The 26,709-nt window shown below is 40.8% G+C and overlaps 1 protein-coding gene across 1 annotated transcript in view; it reads left to right on the top strand.

Annotated features, from left to right (window-relative positions):
- Positions 1-575: 575 nt before the first annotated feature.
- NECAB2 (N-terminal EF-hand calcium binding protein 2) overlaps positions 576-26,709 on the top strand; it is a 39,503-nt gene continuing 13,369 nt past the window's right edge. Inside the window, exons 1-5 of the mRNA XM_053449485.1 lie at positions 576-791; positions 3,451-3,475; positions 12,217-12,325; positions 21,243-21,268; positions 21,843-21,940. Of these exons, the coding sequence (XP_053305460.1) occupies positions 576-791; positions 3,451-3,475; positions 12,217-12,325; positions 21,243-21,268; positions 21,843-21,940 (474 nt within the window). The remainder of the gene's footprint in view (positions 792-3,450; positions 3,476-12,216; positions 12,326-21,242; positions 21,269-21,842; positions 21,941-26,709) is intronic.

The raw sequence follows: 26,709 nt of genomic DNA, 5'->3' as shown, positions 1-26,709 counted from the left end.
AAGTATGTTAGTGTGTGTGTGAGTATATATAAACTGTGTGTTATTGTGAGTTTAAGCAAGTTACTGTATCTGTATGTGTTTAGTGTGTATGTATATGTGTGAGTGTGTGGATACATGTACTGTATGTGTTAGTGTGTAGGTATGTGTGAGATACTTGTAATGTATGTGTGTTAGTGTGTAGGTATGTGTTGGTGTGTGGATACATGTGCTTTGTTTGTAGGAATACCTTGGGGGCCTCAGCCTTGTGAAGAGGTCCCTTCATGCATGTCCCTTAATTACCTGTTAACGCCTTAACGCACATTACCATCCCGCCACTCTGGAACGCGTTGCGGGCGCCCCGCGGGGGAAGCGATTTTGTCGTTGGAGGGGAGGGGTTACTCTAATTAGAGGCGGGACTTAGAATTAGTAGGCGGTGCTTTGTGTAGCGCTCGGAAACTTCTCCTCCAGTCCGCATCAGACACGTGCAAACCTCTATTGCAGGAGGCGTGATCCGCTCTGGAGTGGGCGTGTTCCCGGGCGGTTTGGGCGGGTTTACATGCTGGGGGCGGGCTGCTCTCCCCCTCCCAGTCTCAGACATGTGTGAGCAGGCAGCCCGGTACTGCAGGGACAGCGTCCACAAGCTCCTGAAGCAGCAGCCGCCACAGGCCCGGGGACTGGACGGTCTGCTCCGCTGGATCGTCACCAAGATGAGCGACAAGAATGAGCGAGAGCTGCAGGGAGAGGAGGCTGGCACCGGGGGGCAGGACAGCAACAACCCGGGCACCAGGAGGGGCATCTCCGTGATACTGGATGTGAGTAACGGCAGACCGGAGAAGTGTTCGCGTTAATATGATTAGTGACATTACCGCAATAATCGGTACAGACACAGGCAGATGTGTACATATATGTTTAATGCATGCCATCATATACATCTTATTAAAGTAGCATACTTGTGCTGAGCATACAATAACCATTAATATAATAGCGATACAGAGTGATAATACAATACATACATACATATTAATATCTGGAAAATGGAAAGACTTCTTCTCTATAGGTGATGTACCTATAGAGAAAAGATGTCTTTCCATTTGTCCATTGAATGCAATATAAAGTGTTTAGTAGTATGTACATATTATATGAGAATGTATTACATCAGACACATACCTTATAAATATATATATATATATATATATATATATATATATATATATATATATTATTATTATTATATTATTATAATCTCCATTCACTAAGTAACTTTATAGTGTCACAGATTCTGGGTACTTTTTCAGTAACGTCTCCACAGCTCATTAGGAAAATACTGGAAACTTTTTGTTAAAACATATGCTGTATGGATTGGCAGAGTTTTTGAAAAATCTAGAAAGAAAAATACATTTTATATATATACGTATATATATTTTCTAGATTTTTCGAAAACTCTGCCAAATCTATACATGATGCAGATAAGAGACGCTTAATGTCACGTAACGTTACAAAGAGGCATCCGATCCTATTGGAAAACCTACAATCTACGGCATGTTAAATGTTTTTGCCAATATTCTTTACGGGGAGGAAAAATACATTTTTTGCGATTTAATTAACACAGCCGACATGGAATTCCCTGAAAACCGATTAGTTTGATTAATTGTGTGATAAGGAGAATTCACTAATGTTGTACAGTCTATCGTCGCTTTAGCCATTCTGATGCAGAGGGATTTAATCTCCTGCTTTATAAAACCTCTCTGGCCGCTGACGTTTTACCGAGTGCTGGATTTCTGTATGTAAGGCGGAAACTATAAGACACAGAAACGCTCAGCCCGTCCGGTCTGCCCGTTATTCCCGATTTAGAGACTCGAACCGTAACTTGTCGTTGGTCCCGTCTTAGATTCGGGAGCCCTATGTCTCTAACGTGCATGTTTAAATCCCCTTACTGTATTAGTCTCTACCACTTCTGCTGGGAGGCTGTTCTGCCTCTTAGTAAAGTACAATTGCTACTTAAGGTTTGTCTACACTGGGGTGGAATAAATCCATATACCTTCCCCCAACTTTTATCCATCCGCATCATTACATTGGCAAATTAAACGAGCGTCGTGAGTTTTAAAGACCAGTTGAGTCAGCTTCGAGCTCCATTCTAGTTGCGAATTACTCAACATAGCTCTGGAGATCATAAGCAAGCCTGTGTGTTTCAATTAACTCCAATTCCTATAATCCGTGGGGGTTGACATTGATAGTGTAAAATCAGAGTGAAAAACGCCCAGTATCTGCCCAAGATTCTGGATCCGCCGGCAGCATTAACGGGTTTGTATTTTATTTTCTATTTTAACCCTTACCTGGATTTGTAGAGCTGGTTCTATTAGAATGAGTTGCGATCCTCCTCCTCCTCCTCCGCGGCCAGACATTGCTGTTGCACATGGCAGGCGAAGGGTTAATTCTAGGCTAAGAAGCTCTTGTGTAATGTCTGATATTCCAGAAGCGGGTCCATATAGCAGAAACGGGGCCGAAAAATGTCACCGGTACGCATGAAATAATAATAATAATGGGTCCCTGTGATCCTTTGGGGAGAACACGTTAAGAGCTTCTTACATGTCAAAGCTGTACGTGGAATGTCAGAAGAAGCAAATTAGAAGCATCAGATTATACACGTGGAAAGAAAATAGTAATGTGCGAGATCTAAAACTCAGCCCCCCCCAGGTAATTACCACCAGAGCCTAGAAACAGTGAGACAGACATTTAAAATAGCTAAGGTGTTAACACCCCCCCTGTTTTTTTTAACCCTTTAGATACGTCGAGACTGTAGAACATTTAACTGTGCCCTGCAGTAATACTGCAAAATACTGTAATAAAATGTGAATTATGAAGTTTGTGGTCCATTTGTCCTTCTTTTCTCTTCTAAATGGCTGTAATTTTATATAATATTAAATCATGGCCGGGGAGGGGGGCATTTCCTGAACTACAACTCTGATGACTCTCAGCAGAACTAACGCTGCCGGGAAATGATCTGTTTTGGGGGGGGGGGCAAAGAGCAGCAGAGCAGGTGTATCGTTCATAAGAGATTCATGCATCGTACAGATCATGGCGACATAAGATTAAAGAACTCCTTTTATTTGGGTGCTGAATTAACTTAAACTATCCATAGGATGATAAACCCGACACTAGATTCTATCATTACTCCGAGACACACAAGATCTATATACCTTTTTTTCAACTTGGACCTTGACTGTTCCTCAGGCTGTTCCCAAACCGACTGAGAGTAATGGGAGTTGGCAATCAGCATTAGATTGTCCGTAACCCCGAGTAGCTGATTTATCAGTTCCATTCCTCCATCGGTTTATGTCTCATGAGGATGGATGCCCACTCTAGAATAGGTCTAATTAAGTAATTACCCTCCTATTCAGAGTCTCTCGCGTCAAACGATTTCCTTTCTTCGAATTTGATGGGTACGTTTCTTACACTTATTTTTTCTTTCAGATCTTCCGTCGAGCAGATAAAAACGGTGAGTACACATTTTTTCTTAATAATTCATATCAAAAGTGGTGACTTTTCAGGGTGTCCAAGGTGCCCCCCAATGTACCTGTAAATACTGTATATTAGAAACTCTTCCCCATCTTTACCCACATAAGAAGATCTTAACGGTATTAATGTATTTTCACTTACTTGATCAGATGTCCATTGGAGTCCAGGGCTGACTGTCTTCTTGGCAGTTTATTGAAGGAGGTGTTTAGCTCCTGGAGAAGGTGACATGCCATTGATAACTGAAATCAAGAAAAGCTATTGTCTCGGTGATGAGTGTGATGATTGAAATCATAATTTAGACCACAGTGACACATGAACATTTTAACCACTTATTATGCTTACTCATACAGATTAAGCATCGTCTTCTAAAATCCTTCTGCTTGAGCCTGAACCAAAACTGGACCCAACTTGTCCATCAAGGTTCCTGGCCAGTCTTTTTAACAATCAGACTGTGTCCGTATCCCATTTTACTTCCCCCCCCCCCAATATGTTCTGATCTGTGCTCAATCTGTGATCTAGTGCTGGAGGTTTGAGGACAGACGCTGTCCAAAATAATTTTGGAAAAAAACTATATAAATACGGACACAGTCGGCTTTGCCAAAATTGTGTGTTGAAAGCCTGCGATGGTTTTGGAAAGAAACCCAACGTTTACGTCTCTGAACGGTTTCTATGTGAAACGAGCAGCTGCGAAGCATATTGATATATTTTGCTCTTACGTGAAGATGGCCTTTTCATTAATGCAGCTGGTCAACACCCTGCAGATAAAGGAAATTACTGAGGGGCAGGGAGAGGTAGCGTTTTGGGGACCCCTGTAGATCTCCATCTTTGGTTCTCCTGGGGGAAACCTGCTTTAAGCATTGATCAGTCCACTTGGCAGCCAATTACAAATCTGCGGTTTCCTAAAAAGCTATCGATCAGCACTCTATCAATAAGGAAGAAAGGCGCCATGATGGTCGTACTGTTCTCAGAAAGGACTGTTCAATGTAAAAAGCTTCTGGGGGGGGCAGCAGCTGTTGTTTGTTTATTGTTTTATTGGATTATATAAAAGTTTCTATTTTAACTATGTAACTATAAATGTTTTCCCTGGAAGTAGAGGTTCTAGTGTTGTTCGATCTCTTTAACACCTTCCTTATTATGGGATTAGCCATAGCACCTTGCCAAATATTTTTAACGCATATAAGACATTTTTCAAATAATGTTTTTTTATTTTATAAACTTCACTGTATAGTAATAATTTATGCCAATTTAAGCAAAAAATAAAAATACAAAATGAAATGACTTTTTCAAAACGTACTCGTTTTACCCAGATACAGAGATGATTAAAACAAAGGGGTAACTGATTCTTAGGTGTCTTTGTATTATTTATTAACAGAGGAAAAGAATTCCTATTGCTATTTATACCGTGTTGAGGTGCTAGTGTTGTCTTTGACAACAGCAGCGGAACACTTGTGTCTTTAATATTGTGCAAAAGTCATAGAACGTACAAGGATGGAACATTTGTGGACCTTGTCCTGGTTGTCCTCTCTCTGCTGTGAGGGGACAACCTGTGCCTGGAATTCTGGTAGCACAGCACATCATTTCTTATGCTTTTATATGCTCTCTCCAAACGCCGTTTCCCCTTTTTATGGAGCCACCCCTTCAATTTGAAATCCGGGTTATTGGTTCTTCTTTGTTTTACTGCTTGTGATACTGTGTATCTACTGAGGTTTTTTGGCCGTGTTGGTACTCGTGGGACCTTATTAAACTGATGGAGTCGCATAACCTCACGCAGCCACAGGGTGAAATTCCCCCCGACAGCCGCTGTACTAAACCTTCTCCCCCCCTGGGCTGGCTGTAACCATTTGTCATTTATATCTCCGAGAAATGTTTCTAGATCTCTCCGAGAAGTGTTTCTAGATCTCTAATATCTTACAATGCCTAAAACTGGACAAATCCGGCTACTTTTCCATCCATTTTCATTTGAATTAAGCACATACTTATCAACAGCCTATATGATCTGTTGGCCTCTAGAGTTAGAAGACTTTCCCGAAAAACCAATAAAATGGTTTAAGGGGAAGAAAAAAAAATGTCTATTAAAAAACACCAGTGCAAGCTAGTGCTAATGACTTTGACAGTGGAAGGTTTAAGACAGGTTGAACTGAAAGTGTTAAGACAATTACCATGGTGTCAACGGGACCTATGCTAATTTCTTTATAGTGTATGAGTTTTTATGTATATTATATACAGGCATTTACATTTTTCCTTTTATATTGGTTCTAAATTATGCATGAATATATATATTATGCTTGACATTTTATTAAGCATACGCTTGGAAGCATCTTCAGGTTTTACATAGCTTTCTGTCTTGACATATAGTTCAGGCCGCGAGCCTTTGCTAAGAAGATGTTCTTAGATTAAAGTCCCCAAGTATAATTTGATCTTTTCATGGGATTTACGGATACCTGGAATTAAACATGAAAATCTCCGGAATTCTCCTTCAATTTTGAAAATACCTTTTATTTTCAAATGCATTTTGCATTGTTTTACAGTGGAATCTGGCTGGCGAAGTTCAAGATACATGTTGATATGGTTCAGTTTTCTCTTCTAGTGTAATGCTGGTAGACACATATGCTGGGTGGCCAATTCTGAAACTCCACTCTGCTCCTGGCATGTTCCTGAGGTCCTTTTTTTTTTTTGTTAGATTTTCCTGGCATTTAGAGAAGGAAAAGATAATTACACAATCACTTTGATCTTCATCACAGAGCAGTAGAGAAAGGACAAAGGCCACAGGTCACCCACAATAACTCAAAGCTGGGTTGGACCCAACAGGCAGCATCTCCTAGCTTTGATGGATGCCAATTACAGCTAGCGATGTAAGATGAGCTATAAAGCCCTAGTTTCAGCCACCCTTTTTCAAAGCTCATCTCTGCTCGGGAAAGTCACTAATGAGTGGGAATGGGTAGAGGGAGATTTAATGGCTGTTCCACAAACAGAAATTTGACAGCTATCCACAATGATTTTTCCAAGGGACTGGAGAGGGAGGGGGGGGGATCATTAACAAAACAGTACCAAGAATTTCAAAAAGATTCTGCAAATGCCAGTGCCCAATCGAGGACTGAGTGTGGAAGATCATCTCTTTGAAACACCATGAAATGCTTTCATTTCTACATGAAAGCAAATCCACCCACTGCAGATCCGACCTCCGTCCATAGTGTTTGAAGTTCAAAGCGAAGGGAACAGGTTGTAGAATATAGTGATATAGTGTATCCTATAACTCTCCTGTACCTCCCTCTTCCGTTGGGTCTGTTGTAGAATATTCATTATAAATAAAGACTTTCAGCTTGCGAGCCGGGCCCGCTTTCCCTAATGTGTCACTTAGTCTGTTCTAGTATCATCAGACGCTTTGAATATATGGACTGTAAGAAGCGCCGCAGAGGTCGTTGGCACCGTATAAATAATAATTATAAAGCACCCATTGCGCCTTGGTCACAACTAAAGATGACAGAGACCGCCTGCCCACCGCTGGTTACTGAGCACCAAAGTGTTGTTTTCTGTTTGCATTGTTAACTTGGATGCTATTGAGACGATACAACCAAAGAGATTTTTTTTGGGCCGGTTCCCAGTACAGTAATTAAAACAAAGGCAAAGTTAAACAACTGACAAATTAATGAGTTCATTTGAAATAACCAAGAGCCTGTTCATAGCCGCTTCGGCTAAAATTCAGGCAGAACTGCTCCTTTTACCGCCTTCCGTCTCCGGAGGATTTAACTCGTACATCTTTGTTACGTGCTAAATCCAGAACCCCGGAATATACACATTTGAGGATAAATGAGTCGCCCCAGGCTGTAACTCATTTGCAGCTGAACGCGAGACGCTTTCTTAGAATAATCTTGGGAGGTTGAGATGCTGAAGGTGCATATCTTGGCTGAGTGATCACACGTTACTTTTCAATAATGCCACGAAACAATTGGCGCCGTTAATGGATCATAAAAGTTCCTGAAAATGTTGCTCCGCGGAGAACACACTCTGTTAAAATGATTTGTTCGGAAGTATCAGGCTCAGCTGCCAAAGCCGTTTTCGGCTTCTAATATCTAAATTACTGAATGGATAAAGGAAATTGCTTGGCTGTGGGACAGGGCTTTATACAGGGCAGGGGGTCCTTCCTTCTGGCTTTAAAAATCCATGGTTTAACCCTTGGAGTGTAAGGAGGAGCAAGTTCCTCTAAGCGTTAGCCACTAGTATGTACCGTGCACACGCCTATCATGTTTTTGTACGTTACGTAGTTCTGGTCATCACATGTGAACCATGTAGACCTCGAAGGACAACTAGTGCTGATTTCACGTTGACAGTTTTACTAAATCATGGCCCAAAATCGAGTGACCCGTTACCATACAGCAGCCCCTGAGGACAAGTGGTGGAGATCACAAATGTTCTTCTGCATACACCGCACCAACATGGATAACTACATTGTAGGACAGGTATAACCTGAAAGGAGGTTAATGTTCAGACATATTCCAAAATAACTTCTCGTCACTAGTCCCACGCCAATAATTGCATACTCGCCTACACAAAAGTCTTTCATCTTTGTAAATGGCCATAACGCTCACTTTAAGATGTTTTTGAAGGTTCCAAGGCATGAGAGGGAGTAGTGATCTTTGAATATCCAATTATCCCAAGTAGCTGTCACCGCTATACAAATAGGCGTTAGTTTTAGATGACTCTACGGTTAGACTCGGTATTACAATGTAGATTGAACTATGGCTGTTTCACAAGCCGCATTTGGTAAAATATGGATCCCCGCTTCTAGGGAGCGTCCATAGACTAGTCTTTGTTTTCCAGTTCCCTTTCTCCATATCACACAATGGTGCAGGTATCAGGCATATTTTGGTATGAATGAATCGATAACCCACTCATTTTGATTCATTTTCATACAGAAGAGGTACTTTGATCAACAACGTCTGGAATCATACTCTTGGTCATGTCAAAATTAACACATCCAGAATAAGGGCTTTCTTGGTTATAGAATAGTTTTTGAGGTTTATGTACCTCATTACCAAGAGGAATATCTATTAGAGCCTACTCACCAAAAAATGAGCAGATATTCTCTATGGTAATCTGATGTGTTGCTACCAGAGATCTTTACTTCTAGAACATAAGCTTGCAAGAAGGGGGCTCTCTTTACCTTGTGAATCTGTATCTTTGGAGTATGTTGTACCCCACGATCGGTGTAAAGTGGCTAGTAAATAGTTTGTGCTCTCTATATATAAATTATAACATATCATTTTATTCATTCCCACTGCCCAGGGGTCTGACTAACACTTTCACATTTCAGTGTCGCCATGGAAACCCAGTCTCCCAAATACGCCTGCTTCTGGAGTTATACTGGGAGACTAATCCTCTCCTTTATGTAGCAGGACCCCAAAGACGCATTAACCGCTCGGTCTCCTGCGGCAGAGTCTTACGGGTTTCAAATATTTCAGTAGTTGAATGTTCTATGGATCACTAGTATCACAATCATATTCGATGTAACATACATATTTACACCACTGGATACAGTTTCTTAGAAAAATACATTACGGATATCTTTCAGCTGGAAAGGTAAACAATTTAAAAACAAAACAAAAATTTTACATAGTAGGATTCATAATTAGGTTACAATAGTTATTAGGACCATGATGTTGAATAATCATTACATCTTAAATGCAGGGAAGCCACTGCATTGATACTTTGGGAGCCTTATAGAACATACAATGACTTCTGTATTGAATTAACCCTTAGTGCTCTAGAGCCTGAATCCCAATGCAGTCGTTTACTCGGCACAGCACAGAATGGGGTAATTGATTGACAGTTCTGGGAGTAATATTCACACTTTTCATTTTCTTTTAGAGGGAGGGAGGTATTACACCCAAGTACAAAATCAGAAACGTAACATTTATTTCTATATTGGGCATATCCACGGTAAGCGTGATTTTACGGTGTTACTGCGTGCCTGACGGATCCCTACCTGTTCGGAACGCCGCTGCGTAGTCATCTGCCTTGTTCTGCACCAGACCGAGAGTTTAAATTTAGCATTTAGCAGAATTCTAAGAATATCCTTTCAGCGTCCCTAGTTCATCTTCTAGCATTCTTTGCCTTGGGTAGCTGCAGAGACTTTAAATCGGATAGAAATTATTTGCAAGGAAGAAATAGGGTGTAAAGTAGGGACCTGTATGCCCTACTTATGCCAGCTTCTTTTAAAGGAGTAGTGGAGAACAGAATAGTACAGTAGGCGGATGGAAAAACGACAATTAAAACTGAATATTACATTTTCAGTCTTCCGGTGCTGGCAATTATCCCTTTTACACGTTAAACCAAACTATGACAGAGAACATTTGTTAACAAAAAAAACTTGGAGATAATAAATAGCGCGCTGATTATTGTGAAAACCACAGTAAGTAACAGAGCCAGGAACAGGCTGTCTGATGTATGCAGGAAGAGACTGTTTCAGCCTGAAAATGAGGGGCTTGTGGCAAACCCATAAATTATCTGGAATGCTTTAATTTCTCCAGCTTTGATTAGTTCATTATGCAGCAAAGGGGAATCGGTTAATCTGCTGACTGAAGCTGAAACGCAGAATAATCGGCAAGCAGTCAATAAATCCGGATCAATCTGACTCAGCAATCTCCATTCAAGGGCCCTGGCATTCAGCTGCATCATCTCTAGCATTGTGACCAGTTTACTGAAGAAGTGATATTGTTGTGGCGTTACCACCCAGTGCTGGTGGTATAGATAAAAGCGTGAGGCTTACCTCCTGTACTCCAGGTTATATGTATCAAATCTCCCACCCAAACCATAGTTCACAAAGGGTATCTATCCATCACTGTTGTAGAACAATGACTATATGAAAATCTCAACTCTTTAAGGAAGGGATAAATTATTGGGGTTTTGTAACCATTTAACATTCATCCAATTTGTTAAAAAAAATGGTGGATTTTGATCGGTCATTGTCACCCGTTAACAAGGTTAATACATTCTTAGATGATAGCCGTGGGCAGCCCTCGCACTCTGAGGGTCTCCCCTCATCCATCTCTATGGCTATGAAAAGGGTTGTTTGACGGGGCGGATGTCCTTAGTGATCTAGAAGCTAGCCTGGACATCATTGTCCACACCTACCCAGATTCTTTTCCTCTACTCCTTGGCTGATCCCCCTGTTAACCCACGTACCAAATTATTACAATAAGACCCTTCAAAGCGTGCATCTTCAGGACCCCAGTTTCTTATGCTGGTTTCTTTGCATGACCCCCCCCCCCCCTTTCTAGAACCCTAGAATGTTGGATTTCTGGGGCAGGTCTAACTTAATGACATAACCCAAAAAATCAAGAACTTACAAAGTAACATAGGTCAAAGTAATAGCCAATCTCTGGGCCATGCCTCCATCTCCACAGGTCAAATATGCACTCCCTCCACCCCTATATAGAAGAATATGTTTGCAGGTGCGTACTTGAATACACATAAATGACGGACAACGATTTAGCCAAGTTCTGCACTGGTTTTATGGGGGGGTGCGTGAGGCTTACATCCAAATAAATACTGTATTTTTATCCTCTTTGTATGCCCCGGTCAAAAACCCTTCCACTAAAACCCCGGACCTTGCTCTATTTTGCGATTGTGACCTTTTCTGAGTAGATTAAACAGAGATATGTGTATTCAATTAAGTAAAACAGGCTATGCTTTCTATGTACATTGTTAATTACCCTCCGCGGGGCTCCTAGTCTTCAAGGAGACTCTGGAATGAGAATCCTGAATTATTAAACTGTACAAGTGGTGCTGTGTGTTTTCTGTTACGCTGCGGAAGACGTTTCAGTGGCTGTAAAATGATACTGTGAAAATTTCAAGGTCTGGAATATGGGGTTTTCCTGAGCCAGATCGGCTGGGCTAGTCCCAAAAGCAGGGTATACATCTTGACTGGTGGCCATCCCAACCATTCTCCTGGTTCTTAGGAAGAGACTGAGCCAAGGTGTCACTAGTGGAGTAGAATGTGCTGTCATTGTCACTTGTGTGACCTCGTACACCATTGGATGTCCCAACTAAGGGAACCCAGAAGTTTGCAAGTATCAAGTCGTCATTTAAGTAAAGTGTTTTTGTGTATTCTAGTTCATGGACAGTGTGTTTGTATGTCGGCTAAAGCAAAGAACGGTATAATTCTCTGTTTAGCGGTTCTGTGAAGCTGTGATTTGTGTAGCTGCTCAATCAAGTTAATTATGTATATTGTGGCTTCAGTAAAGTGTGCTTGCTGTGGATGTTGGCTTAAGGAGCGTCTGATTCCAGCAGATCATGTATTTAAGCTGTGTGTATCTACGGTCTGTGTATTAAAGGGATTGTTTTAATATATCTATAGCGTGGCCAGTAATCTTGTTAGGATCCAGAAAAATGGCTTCTGGCTGGCTTCCATGATCTAGGGCTTTTATTATATGTGTGACTAATACCAGGGATTTGTAGAACAGGCTGTGTCAAGCATGTTCAAACTATAACCTAGTACTTAACTGGAGCATTACATGAATCCATAGATACAATGCTCTACTGAGTGATGTTTTCCAACATTAAAATTCATAGCATTTTTCTATTCTGTTTTTTGAGAATGCAGGGTATTTTTGGATGGATGGAGATTAATTGTGTAACCTTGATGCCTGGTGTTATATCCCGAGACTCTACAAGGTTCTTCTCGTGTTCACTGCATACATTTAACTATCTTGTATCTTTCAGATGATGGAAAGCTGTCTCTGGAGGAGTTCCAAACCTTTTTCTCAGATGGGACACTCAACGAGGAGGAACTCGAGAGACTGTTTCACACCATCGACTCTGACAACACCAGGTAAGGGACCCTGGTCGGGTCTACTCTTTTAATTGTTCATAGATGGGCAAGGCAAGGAACAATTTTACCCCGGAAATATTTGTAAAAAGGGGATGTCAGCCATGTGCTGCAAGAGAACCTAGGTTGCTGTGTTGGAACCTAGTTGCATATATGTATAATACTCTCTATGGGCAAAGTATTGGAACACCTGACCATTACACCGACAGGGACTTTAATGACATCACATTCCAAATACATAGACATTAATATGTAGTTGGTTCCCCATTTACAGCTGTAACAGCTTCCACGGATTTACACAAGACTTTGGAGTTTGTGGGAATTTTGGTGAGCATTTGTGAGGTCAGGCACTGATGTTGGATGAGAAGGTCTGGCTCACAATCTCCATTCCAGTTCATCCCAAAGGTGTTCGATGGGGTTGAGGTCAGGGTTCTGTGCGGCTGGTCAAGTTCTTCCGCAACAAACTCATCCATCCATGTCTTTATGGACCTCGCTTTGTGCACTGGGGCGCAGTCATGCTGGAATAGAAAAAGGACCTTCTCCAAACTGTTCCAACAACAGAACGCTGAAGGGGACATACTAAAACATTTTGGATAATGCTATGCTTCCAGCTTTGTGGGGTCAGTTTGGGGAAGACACTTTTCTATTTCAGTATGACTGCGCCCCAGTGTACAAAGAAGTCCACAGAGCCCTGACCTCAACCCCATTGAACACCTTTGGGATGAACTGCTTGGAGACTGTGAGCCAGGCCTGCTAGTCAAACATCAGTGCCTGACCTCACAAATGCTCTACTGTATTAATGGGCAACAATTCCCACAGAAACGCTCCAAAATCGTGTGGAAAGTCTTCCAAGAAATGTGGAAGCTGTTATAGCTGCAAAGGGGAACCAACTACATATTAATGTCTATGTGTTTAGAATGCGATGTCATAAAAGTACCTGTTGGTGTAATGATCAGGCGTCCCAATACTTTTGTACATATAGTGTATATGGAATTCCATTTGGAGCATTGCTTCTGGCGCCTCTTATATGCCCTTATATTCTCTAATGTCCTGACCTTATGTTACATGTCACTTTATTTTGGTCCCAATAAATCATATCACCTTCTGCATTACTACAGTGGTCGGGTTGGTGGGCTATCCCTATAAGAGGACTTGCACAAAAGACTTACAAATGAATTGTATAGAGGGATTTCCTTTCTTTGTAACCCGTACATTTAAAAAAGGTTTTTGTTATCATTACTTGTCTTTTAATGCCATTAACAAGTCTGGGGCTGTTTATAATTTGTAGCAGACTAAAATAACTAATGTCTGTGTTCTAAATTAGAACATTGTGCATCCAATCTCTGATCAGTGGGGCACAGAATCCTCATTTTGTTTAAATTGCCTCTTTTTTGGCGCACCTTTCTTCTCTGCATTGTTGCATTTATAAAAGGGACTGTCCCATATACTCATGCGGTAAAACCTAGATGTAGACAAAATAAATTGTGCTCATCCTTTCTGCTTTCTCAGCTGAATGCTGCGTAATTCCTGCAATAACTTCTGATTAAACATTTATTTGTGTTTAATCTGTCGTATTAACCTTTTCATAGTTACATACAGTTTTGCTGGGGTATCATTAACGGTTTCACAGCTGGATAAGATTTCGCTAGCGACTGAATGCCTTGTACATAACATGTCATTTCTTTTTAAAACATGCTTATGCAAAAAAAAAAAAAACTCTTTAATTTACCGCTTTTCTAGAATCTCAAATCTCTTTTTGGACACATTTGTTATTGATGCCTAGAACGTGAAGGCATTTTCTGTTTTCATGCGTTGTTACTCCTTTGCTGGCCAGGGAAACATAAACCTCAAACCTCCCAGGGCAGCTATAGAGCTGGCATTAGCATTTAAGCGTGTTTTATTATCTCTTACCAAGGCTTAAGGTCATTATTTTAATTGCTTTCCATTTTTCCCTTCTACATCATATGCCCTCCCTTATTCTCCCCTGTAATGACAGTGTCGGGCATTCAGTACTTTAATTACCCAAAGGTCACCTTTTTTTTTTTTTCTTTTTACTTCCACCCCTCCACTAACAGAATAAATACCCCGGCGGTTTTCTATCCGGAAATCCTCGCACTTATAGGTGAGACAGACATATATAGTTTTTACATGACGTTTATAGATAGATATAGATACAGATATAGATATATCTATATATATATCCTGCCATAGATCAAGACCACCGCCTGACAAACGTCAATACAATATTGTATAATTGTGTCTGAAAATAAACAAACAACTTTCTAAGCTTGGTTTCCTAACACATCATTTTGTAGACAAACATTTTCCTGCTTCTAGCTGCTTTCTGGAGATTTATCTATAAACTGATCCAGAAAAGTCAGAGTTCTGGAAAAAGAGTCAGGAATAACTATAGATAATGGGGATTTGTTTTTGAATACACGTCAACCTGTCTGATGCATTTTACACCGCCTGCCCGTGTGAAGCAGCTGCAGTATTTTAGGTAGAAATAGGATTGTGGCTGAAGTAGTGAAGAAGCGACCTTATTCCGTGATCGGAGGGTTATCTGCACTAACCAAAATCTGGATCCGGTTATGTTCATTCTAGTGTACAGAGGAGTCCTGTTTAATCAGCCCAAGTGAACCAGACATGAGCTGCTTTCTGATTGTTAATTTGATGCAATTAAACTGATGAGCCGAAATTTGACAACAGCTGTCCATGAAAGTTTCCTATAGCTTTGCACATTTTAGGGGGGGGGGGGGTCGGAGTACCGTAAAACTCTGCAGTGACTTGTGACCCAAATACAACATATGCAATTCTTTGTGCGTGGGCATGAAAAGTGGAGCTATTTCCCCCTTGGTCTAATACTTCCCTCTGCTCCTGTATGCTTTGTAACAGAGTTTTGTACTGCTTCCAATCTAATAACGCTTATGAGTTGGTGCCCAAAATTGAACTGCATATGCTAAATAAGATCTAACTAATGCTATGTATAGAGGCGTAATTATATTTTCAGACCTTGCATTGATTCTTTTGTAATGCATGCTAGTAGTTTGTTAGCTATAGCAGCTGCTGCTTCACATTACATATGGTTACCGAGTTTGACGTCAACTAGTATGCCCAAATAGTCTGCTTTTATACTATATGGACAAAAGTATTGGGACACCTGACCATTAGAACCAACAGGGCTTTTATGGGATCGCATTCTAAATACGGTACATAGACATCAATATGAAGCTGGTGCCTTTGGAGCTATAACAGCTTTCACTCTGGGAAGGCTTTTTGCAAGATTTTGCAGAGTTTCTGTGAGAATTTTTGCCCATTCATCCAGTAGAGCGTTTGTGAGGTCAGGCACTGATGTTGGATGAGAAGGTCTGGCTCACAATCTCCTTTCAAGTTCGTCCCAAAGGTGTTCGATGGGGTTGAGGTCAAAGCTCTGTGTGGCCCGTCAAGTTCTTCCACACCAAACTCATCCAACCATGTCTTTATGGACCTTGCTTTGTGCACTGGGGCACAGCCATGCTGGAATAGAAAAGGACCTTCTGCAAACTGTCCAAAATGCTGAAGGGGACATACAGGACATTCAGGACAATGCTATGCTTCCGGCTTTGTGAGAACAGTTTGGGGAAGGCCCTTTTCTATTCCAGCATGAATGCGCCACAGTGCACAAAGCAAAGCCCATAAAGACATGGTTGGATGAGTTTGGTGTGGAAGAACTTGACTGGAAGCAGAGAGCCCTGACCTCAACCACATCAAACACCTTTGGGATGAACTGGAATGGAGATGGGCTCATCTAGTCTGCCCATTTCTTTATGCTGTAAAGACTCAAACAGTAATTGGTCCTTGGTTTAATTTCAGGTTCAGGAACCATATGGCTATACCATGCATGTTTAAATTCTCTGTATTAATACAAATGACTTAAGATATACTTGTATACAGCCATCTCCATTGTAATATTCCATCCTCGTATAATTGTATGACCTTGCTGTATATACCTCTGTTACCCTGTGGTGAGCCCTACCACCATTGCCCAGTTTCCTCTGGGCTGTCCTACATACTGTAGCTGCCAGCCGAAACCCCGCTGTCATCCCAGGTGTCTGCATTAATGAAGATATGATGGCTACTACTGAGATTTCCATGGCATTTGTTTCCATGGTAACGGCGCAGTGCATATCCATGCGAAACAAATAACCTGCAGTTCTGGAATACTCTCCATATTACAGCATACAACAAATCAAATTAAATCTGAATAATAGGCACTTGCGATCTACCTGGGCTGTGTGTGTACACAGTAATATTGCAAGCGAACATTGGCAAGAGGCGCAAGCCAAAAGAGGCTAACCCAATCGCAGCGATATAAATAAAAAGTGCATCATATCAGGCATGTTTCACTGTATAGACATGATGTATGCCATTTTTATTTTCAGGCTCGTTTATACACTAGACATACTGTATGTACACCAATATACTTCAGCTTGCTCCAATCTCCATGTACTTGACTTTAAAGCTAATTAGTTTACTGGCAACAAGACCCAAAAAGTTGCAGGATAAAATGAAGCCCATTCCAAGTCAGGTAACATGGTAACAATAACCAAACTCTTTAGAGGGGACAGTGTCTTTGGACGCTAAGTCTGTCTATTTTCCTCCCTGATGTCCCTTTTTATGTCTAGGAGCTCAGAACGCAGGACAGCTCTTGGACCTCGTTACCCACCCTTGAATTAGACTTATCTAACCCAGTGTTAGTCTTCTTAATAGACTGATGTAATAGCAGGGGGATAGAGCTAATAAATATACTTTTTTCAGATCTGTAATTATCTATTTGTGTAATTTTGTATGCATATGTGAAGCATAATTATTTTCTATTTATAGCATTTTATTAAATTCTGCAGTTACCCGGGAAGATCCATTATTTAATGTTGCTGCAGTTACAGCACAAACTAGAATCCTAGTAGGGGTTCAAATTTACTTCCAATGAACATAATACCTAGCGTAGAACATGACAAGAGACTTAAACTCTTTGCCCAGTCCTGTGTTTTGTGCACTTTGGACCTAAGTAATGCAGTTTTCAAAGCCCACACGTCTGACCATTAGGTTTTCATTATTAAACTTGAACGGTCAAAAATGCACAGCCAAATGTTTCAATGAATTAGTAAAGTGAGCCTATGATGTGCAAGGTACATGTACGCTCAACGCTTCCTACTGCTATGTCACCAGAGGACCACAGTAACTTCCACCAGGGTAACAAGGTGAATTACCCTCCCTTCTACTTACAAGGTGACAATGCCCCCCACAAGTTTTTGTTAAAGGGCAACCCCCACCCTTTAGTCTTGTTAATGGTTTAAAGCAGTTTGCATTCAACCCTCGTAAAAAGGCTTGTTTATTTCTCTGCATTTTAGTCCTTATTACAGAGTCCGTGCTCATTGCCTCACAGCGGGGATTCTAACTCTCTCCGCACCTCGGCTGTCAGTAAAAGCTTGTAAGCTCCATACATTGCTATGCGCTGGGACAGATTAGGGTTGCAGCACCCAAAAGAGTGCGACTGAACATGGCGTGGATGCAGGGGCAGTTTAAGGCTGTCATAGAAAGTGTGTGTGTGGGGGGGGGACTATGGGTCTGATTCCAGAAAATTCATATATTATCTATTTATGCCAATTAACAATCTGGGTTCACTCCTGGGAATTTAACTAATCATCCTGTATGTTATGAAATTGCTTCAGACAGAAGCCTGCGTGAAATACAGCTCCGGCTTCCGCACATTCTGTTGCTAACCCTTTGATTACTGAAAAGCTTCACCAACTGAATTCTTATATTCCCACCAGAATAATTTATTTTGGGCTCAGTTTGGCATTAAATGGGTTATGGTCATAGCTGAAAACGTATGTTTGTTACCCTTATTTTAGTGTCATAGGGTGAATTGGCCAATTCCAAGGGTCCCACAGTCGGGAGCGGACTCCTTCTTATTCTATTGAATGATGGCTGAGTATTCCAATTGATGCTCATCTCACTTGTATATCACAATCTGAATCCCTGCCTGAATGTGGGTGACTTCAGAATCTCACAAGAAGAGATATTAGAACCAATGGTTGTGATCACTAGTGGTTGGCTTTAGACATATTGTGGTGGACTATAAGACTTGAAGGTCAAGGAGTGTTGTAAAGTAGGCTCCTAGGTATGTTTATAAGTTGCAGTTCTTGCCACATTGGACCCGGTTCCTGTGATAAGAGTCGCTAACAACTTAATGTACATAAGTTATGCTTAAATTAGCATACTTAGAGACGTTAAAATAGGTATCTACTCTGAATTGTTGACTTCAGTTAATGGGAAGCCAAAAAGGTCATCATAGCCAATGACCAGAAAATCAAAACGGGATATCAATATCAGCCCTTTGCCTGCTATAAAATGTAGCAATAATGACAAAACATACCCAAACCCTGAAACATTTCAAGTTCTGCTAATGAGATGTTTCTTATGCACTGACGCATTTCTTCAAACCTTTAAGAAAAACTCATTGCAGGATATTGCATGTTTTCGGGCAGATGACTGTACCCTCTCTGCTACTAATAGACATAATGTCAAAAGCACTCTTTGGTTTAAAGTGTACTTAAGGGGTCCTGGAGCAGGTAGGTTGAAGATTGACAATCTGTTATGGTGAATAGTTATACGGACTTGGTACAGCGTGTTCGAGACTCAATTTTACTGATGAATCCACCAGTGAAGAGCACTCTTATCTTCCAGCCTTCACGATTACTGCTAGTAAATTATCTGCTCCGCATGGAGAGCTCTTAAGCCAGAATCCCATTAACTTTTAAGAACGCTTCCATTATTTATTTATTTGCCATCTGTGTTTAATACATTCTCTGCATTCTCTGGTAGGATGCAACACTCCTGAGAATTTTACATTATCTGCCTTTTTACCCTTTTTGAGTGTTGTGTTGAGATTAAGGTAATTTTATCACAGTATTCACCCTACAGATGTCTTGGTCCCGTGTTAATCCTAAAAACTTGTTAGAATGCTGCGAGACGGTACAGACTTTAATCCTTCTGTTCCTTTTAGCCCTGTCTTATTGGATTTAGAAATTTCCTCCCTGTGTTGTACTTTAAAATGAATTCTGCATCATGACTTCAAATGCTCAGCTCACAAACCTATGCCACAGTCTAGGGCTAATATTCACTTTTTCATTATTTATCCAATATTTAAAGGTAGCATTTGGTGCTATACATTGCCCGAGCAATAAAAAAATAAAAATCCAGTTGACGGGACATTCCAAAATAAAGCGTGACTGGCCGTAAATTGTGGAGTATGCTATTACATATTACTGTATATTTCATTGGTCCTCTGTCACAAGATACGCAATATTCCAGTTCAAAACGGACATTTGAGTTGTTGAATATATATACACACGCCTGACCAGTACACCAACATGTTTTTTTATGACATTGCATTCTATCTTGGTGTGTCCCTTTCAGCATTTTGGACAATGTTACGCTTCCAACTTTGTGAGAACAGTTTGGGGAATACCCTATTCTATTCCAGCATGACTGCGTCCCAGCGCATAAAGCAAGATCCATAAAGACATGGTTGGATGGGTTTGGTGTGGAGGAACTTGACCGGCCGCACAGAGCCCTGACCTCAACCCCATCAAACACCTTTGGGATGAACTGGAACTGAGACTGCAAACCAGGCCTTCTCATCCAACATCAGTGCCTGACCTCACATATGCTCAACTGGATGAACTGGCTAATATTCCCACAGAAACTCCCCAAAATCACGTGGAAAGCCTTCCCAAAAGAGTGGAAGCTGTTTTAGCTGTAAAGGGGTCGGGGGAGACCAACTACATATTATGTATTATATCTATGTATTTAGAATATGATGTCATAAAAGTTGTGTAACGGTCAGGTGTTTGTTCATATAGTGTATACAATATATATGTAACGTCTCTTTTGTCCCAACATACCACCTCTGATATTTCTTTAGTAAGCAGCCAGCATTAAATGAAACAAATGCCATTACAGTTCCCTCTGGACCATTCTGTAGTAGAGCACATATTACAGACGGGGAAACCATGCTTTAGTGCTTGGTGCTTAATGTATTACTACCCTATTTCTCTCCCAGTGAGATAAGGGGATTCTAGAAGGTATCGATTTAACCCCTTTTTGGCTGCCAGAGAGCTGCAGTGGTCTATGTGGTCATTCCAGATAATACTGAGCACCGCCACCCATCAGCAATGCTGGCGTAATTAGATTGGCGGCAAGCGTTGAGGACAGGTGAATAAGCTCAGGTAATATCGCTTTGGCTCTGCTGTAATTGGGGTCTCTAGGCAGAAATCCAATTATCTTTTCAATCCTTGCCATGCTCTCATTGTAATTGTTTCTGTGACATGTTTTGGATCCGTGGACAGTTTTTCTCCTCTTACCTCGCCAACCCCCCTGCCTTGTCAAGCCTCCTGACTGACGTTTCATTTTGCGGACCCAAGGTTTGCTGGGGCTTAGGTATGACCCTGGCCGTGAAAGTGTTACGGTCGGAAATATTGTTTGCAATTCCGATCTGGGTAAATTATCTGCTTATAGAATGAAGTCTGCGAAACCGATCCTAATTAATCTGCCACATTCATCATTGCAGATGCATAAAAAGTAAACGCTTGGCCACTTACTCTGTCTATAATGCTATGAAAAACGACTTGAGGCTTGCCAGCAGTGATCTTTTCATATCCCGGACATTGACCCCTTCTGAATTAATAGTGACTGGAATACCTCAGCCATTAATTAGTATTATAGCCAATAAAATTAGCAGCGCTTGTCTTATTCTGAACACCTCAGCCTTATCCCAGGTTTACATCCCCTGGGTTCGTTCCTTGCTGCTCTTTCCCTGTATATAATATAACTACTTGTTTTCCTTTCTGTTTCCCCTCCTTGCTACCTCTTCCAGTAATGTGGACACCAGGGAGCTCTGCGGTAAGATTCTAGCTCCTTGTATCATTTCAACAAAAGATACATCATAGGCAGATAGCATTAGGGTTATATAATCTTAGGTATTTACTTGCTAGAAAGATCGCACACGAGTCTAACAGTACGAAAAAAGAGCATGTGGTGACAATTTAAAGTCAGCATCTTCTGTGTATTTTCTAAGCCAGAAAAAACGGCCCTCGTTGATTTGGAATGATGCCGCTGTAAATGGTCCTGGTAGAGTTTAACAAGGGGAGGCTTTAGTAAGTCCTCTAAGTTCCTGCAGTGGAACTAATTTCCCAACCCATCATCCATCTTAAGATACTTCCTCTGTCTCAATACAGTTTCTTTAGCCTTACACCTTGGCCAAAATGTCATGATCCTTCCGGTCCCTCAGTGCTCCGGTGGGGGTCTTCCCGCTTTGCCTTCCATTTCCAATGTATCTTAAGTCATCCACCTCCCCACCTAAAGCTCTATCTCGTGATCCTTCCATTTCTACACTGCCCACAGTTCATATATCCTCTCCATATTACTTCTCTGACTCCTTGTATCCAGTTTATAACCTAGAGTTCTATTTCCACAGACTATTTTGCAGACCATATGGGAGATTATGAAGATGTCCTGTCTTCTCTCGAGACCCTCAACCTGTCCATCCTGAAGGCTATGGATTATACCAAGAGGGTGAGTTACCAAAATGGTGCCATGTATTTTAGTATCACTGACCTGAGGTTTGGCAATTATTGTATATGAAAAAGAATCATAAGGCTAAAAAAGATCACTTGACTGGGTGTTTAAAGAGATCATCTGTAACACAAGATCTGTATGCTTGTTGTCGGCCTGTTAAAACTATTTGCCTCGTGAGAAATTAATTTGGCTTTTCGGGTGTTGAGGCCACCTTGTGTATCACACATCAGCCAGGCTTAACCTAGTGCTTACACTCTTTTGTTATAAAACAAACAGAGTTGTCAGCAGGTCATACCACAATATTATGAGTCCACGGTATGCTGTTTTCCAGGGGACTGACAGTGAGTACTCATCTCTGGTGCATTATCTAGAAGGTAATTTGTCGAGGTTTGCAAAGTATTTGTCAAGACAGGCTGTTTCAGCATCCTACCCGCATCCATTAGCTACAGTGACCTCAAAACTCATTCCAGGTTCTACTTGGAAGATACAAAGTCCCCTTTCCCTTGTGCCTACTAGTCATTCTAGAACACTGTTTCCATCACAACAAACTAAATTACACTGATTATATATGTTGCCATATTTAGAATTTATATAAAAAAAATTTGCGCGTACATTTTGCAAATGTCTCATATCGTAATTCATGTGTTTGTGGGGAACACACTGAGTGATCCTGTCTCAACCTGGGAGAACAAGAGAACCAAGCTTCCCTTAATTTTTGACAGGGATGATACTTAATGTGTGACTGTATGAAAGAAGGGGGCCCAAGGGAGATGCAGAAAAGAGGGGAGGTTACGGAAAGATGCCCAGCATCAGGAGGCAGGGAAAGTTGTTAAGCAACGAACATATGTGCTTGTCAGAAAACTGACAAGTGTTTTGCATGACACTTTCTCAAGCTTTGAAGAAAAGTCTAAATAAATAAGGAGAGATTTGCCAACATCTGACTAGTATGCAAAATAAGTATTAGGACACCTGACCATTACACGAACCAACTTTTATGACATTGCCTTCTAAACATATTGACATTAATATGTAGTTGGTGCTACACCAGCTCTCCTGGGAAGGATTTCCACAAGATTTTGGGGAGTTTCTGTGGGAATTTTTGCCCATTCATCCAGTAGAGCATTTATGACGTCAGGCACTGATGTTGGATAAGAAGGCCAGGCTCACAATCTCCATTCCAGTTCATCCCAAAGGTGTTCGATGTCTTTATGGATCTTGCTTTGTGCACTGGGACACAGTCATGCTGGAAAAGAAAAAGGTCCCCCCCAAAACTGTTCCCACAAAGTTGGAAGCATAACATTGTCCAAAATATCTTATGTCCCCTTCAGCATTTTGGACAATGCTTCCAGCTTTGTGGGAACAGTTTGGGGAAGACCCTTTTCTATTCCAGCATGAATGCGCCCCAATGCACAAAGCAAGGTCCTTAAAGACATGGTTGGATGAGTTTGGTGTGGAAGAACTTGACTTGCCACACAGAACCCTGACCTCAACCCCATCAAACACCTTTGGAAAGAACTTGAACGGAGATTGTGAGTCAGGTCTTCTCGTCCAAGATCAGTGCCTAACCTCACAAATGTTCTACTGGATGAACGGGCAAAGATTCCCACAAACACTCCATCTTGTGGAAATCCTTCCCAGAAGATTGGAAGCTGTTAGAGATTAATATGTAGCCCCCCCCCCCCGTTTGCAGCTATAAGTGTTTATAATGTGATGTCATAAAAGTCCCTGTTGGTGTTATAGTCAGGTGTCCCAATACTTTTGTCCATACAGCATACATTATCTTGTGAGCTGTAACACACTCCATTAATATTAAAATCATATACCTAATATTTACATATTAAACAAAAGTGATGTATTTGCTGCTTGAAATAGTTATTAAAAATATCTCTAAATGTATTCTCTCATTTATAACTGTCTATAGTGACAAGCAAAAGGGATAATTTAAGCTCTAGAAGCATGTATAGCTTAAAGCAATATATTTTTATTAAAAAAAAAAAGGTGCATTTTATTCTTTGAATATTTTAGTATCGAGAGCTTGCATAGATGAGCTTATGTTTTATTCTACAACAAATAGTATAATATATAATATATATCTATGATATAACTACGTACAGCCCACCTTTTAATTTTATTCAAGACGTTACCTTGAATGGAAATGTGTTAATTTAAATACCATTTAGATGGTTAATGACATGACTATGTAGATTATATAATGTATATAAATTGCATAAAAGGGTTCTTTTGTCTGAGAAAGCAGAATAAACCCTTTTTTTAACTTGTTTAATTACATGAAAATCTTCCGTACTTTTTGTCTGCTGCTAAATGGCAGTTTTGCGATCACGCAGCTGCTCTGTACCCCCTCTTGTTGCCCTATGCCCCCCACAGTTTCCTTGATAGGCAGCCAATTAAATTACTGCACAAACTCTCCTGTCTTGGGCTGACTTGTTATTGCTGCCCGCGGAGAAGCAGGGATATAAATAGCAGAAGCAAAGGCTGTTGGCGCTCACCGTCAAAAGGTGCGTTCGCTACAAGTCAGAAACAATTTATCTAATAAAACCTGAGTCGAAGAATGCCCTGGTGTCACTCGTACAGCAGGATTTAAATCCGGAAAATCTTTTCTAGTAGAAAACGGTTTGCCACGTTATTTTTAACCCGTTGATTCCTGCGGGTTGTCTGATCTCAGTTTAGTTTTTTTGCCTTTTTTGTGTGATCTTCCACAATACAGACACTTTAAGTGTTCGTGGTGAATCTCTGCATAGAACATAATGTATTATATACCCCTCTGGGCTTCAACGATGGACCATTCAAAATATCACTTATTATGGTACATTACCCCGATTTTAAGGCTTATATGTGCGATATCATTGATGCCTCATACATCACGTTTAGCATTAAACCTTGCGGCGAGTATATCTAACCAGCTCTCTTGCCTCCAAACTTCTCTCTGAAAGGGACTAGGTTGACCCTTTTGAAAAATCAGGTTTTTTTTGTCTGGCATCTTTCAAACTATCTTTAATTCTCAATAAGCTAAGAATCGCCACTCGCAAAGACAAATACATTAGACATATTGGAAAGTAATGCATATGCCGATACTAAAGGTGCTATCCATTATAGACAAAACATTAAATGCCCACGCCAACGCAGACCGATCGGGTTATGCAATAACGCGATAAACATAAAAAAACGCAAACCTTTAAGCGACATTCAGCGTCTGCTTTTGCATCACGCGACAATTAACCATTCCCTGAAAAGCTAGGTCAAAATTTGTCATGATTGAAAGATTTTTGCGGGGATGGGTTGGAGTGTGCGCCATTACTAGGAATGACGTTTCTAACGTGGATTATTATTATAAAAGTGTAAAGTGCAGCAGGGTATAAGGAACGCCTTCTAATAACCCGGCTTCTGTTTATACAGTCCTAGACTCGCAAGAAGATCTAGTGCAAATAACCCAGATAGCCTTCTGCTGTCAGATCATAGAATCTCGATAATACCCCTGGTATTCTCTCTTCATTAAAAAAAAAAAATCACAGAAGCAGACATATTTGTTCACTGATTCTCAAGCAAATACATTCTTGATTTAAAAACCCAAGTTTAATCAAGGAAAGCGCCCCAGTTGCTGCCGAGCCGAGTTTCTAATAAGCTCAAGCAGCTGAACCATGGATCCGCAGGTTGGGAGCCGTAGTCCGTAACAGCTCAGAAAGCAGACATTTCTTTTCCTTGGGCTTAATGAAACTCTAATTATGTCACAGAGCTTCTCACTATTTTAGTCCCTTTAGCAAGACAATGAGAAAATAAGTGTTCCGAGGATTATTAATCAGTTTAAAGCTTGTTAAGTCTCCCGGTCTGCTTGATTGCTGTGTAGCATCCCAAGGTGATAATTTTACTGGCATTTAACCACTAAGATGTGTTGCGCTTCTTCACCTTCATTAGCAGCCGGAAGAACAACTGTAGCTTCACATATACCCAGTGTGGTAATGTTTTCAAAGGGTTAAAATCCCAGCAGGGAAGCATTTTTAATATATATATATATAAATAAATCTACAATATTAACTCTAGATAACCTGATGGTGGCTTTGAAAGCTGATGTATCGGTTGCCATAGATACTAAATAGTAATCCCGTAGGAATAATAGGGAGGCATTATAGGAATTGGGCAGAAAGCAATGGTGATGAACAAACAGGGGGTTTGGAAAATCAATTGGGACAAGTGATAGTCTTCTCTAGTCGGTTGATACGAGTAGAATATGGTGAGATGTTAGCGAGTCGATGTGACGTGCGGAGACAGAGTAACGCTCGCACAGAGCTGTGACTGAGGTCACTATGGAGCAGTTATTATAAGCATCGCCGTAACGGGATGTATGGATGTTACTAGGCACAAGCTACAGAATCTACTGGAGCTCTATAAATAAAATGTAAGAATAATGAACAGATTTTTTTTTAATTTGCATTACAGACTGGCTCATAAGTCGCTGTTAACGTATTGCACGTTCATAGAGTGTGAGCTCAGAGGTGTCCCTTATGATTCTATACCTTTTGTATGTTTTTTTTATTAGTATAGAAGCGCTACTTTATGGCAATTGTAGATTGTAAACTCGTTTTTGTTTCTGTAAGTCCAAGATGTTATGTGATGCACTACATGGTATGCCCCGTTTACCTGTTGTACAGCGATACACAATATGATGGTGCTATACAAATCAATAAGTAATTGTTCCAATGAAACGCCTTATCAAACGATTAAACTAGAAAACGTATTATCTCCCACTACAG

The sequence above is a fragment of the Spea bombifrons genome, chromosome 10 (genome assembly GCF_027358695.1).
Source record: "Spea bombifrons isolate aSpeBom1 chromosome 10, aSpeBom1.2.pri, whole genome shotgun sequence".
NCBI lineage: Eukaryota > Metazoa > Chordata > Amphibia > Anura > Pelobatidae > Spea > Spea bombifrons.
Note: the sequence above shows the minus strand (reverse complement) of the source record. Positions and strands in the feature narration are given on the sequence as shown.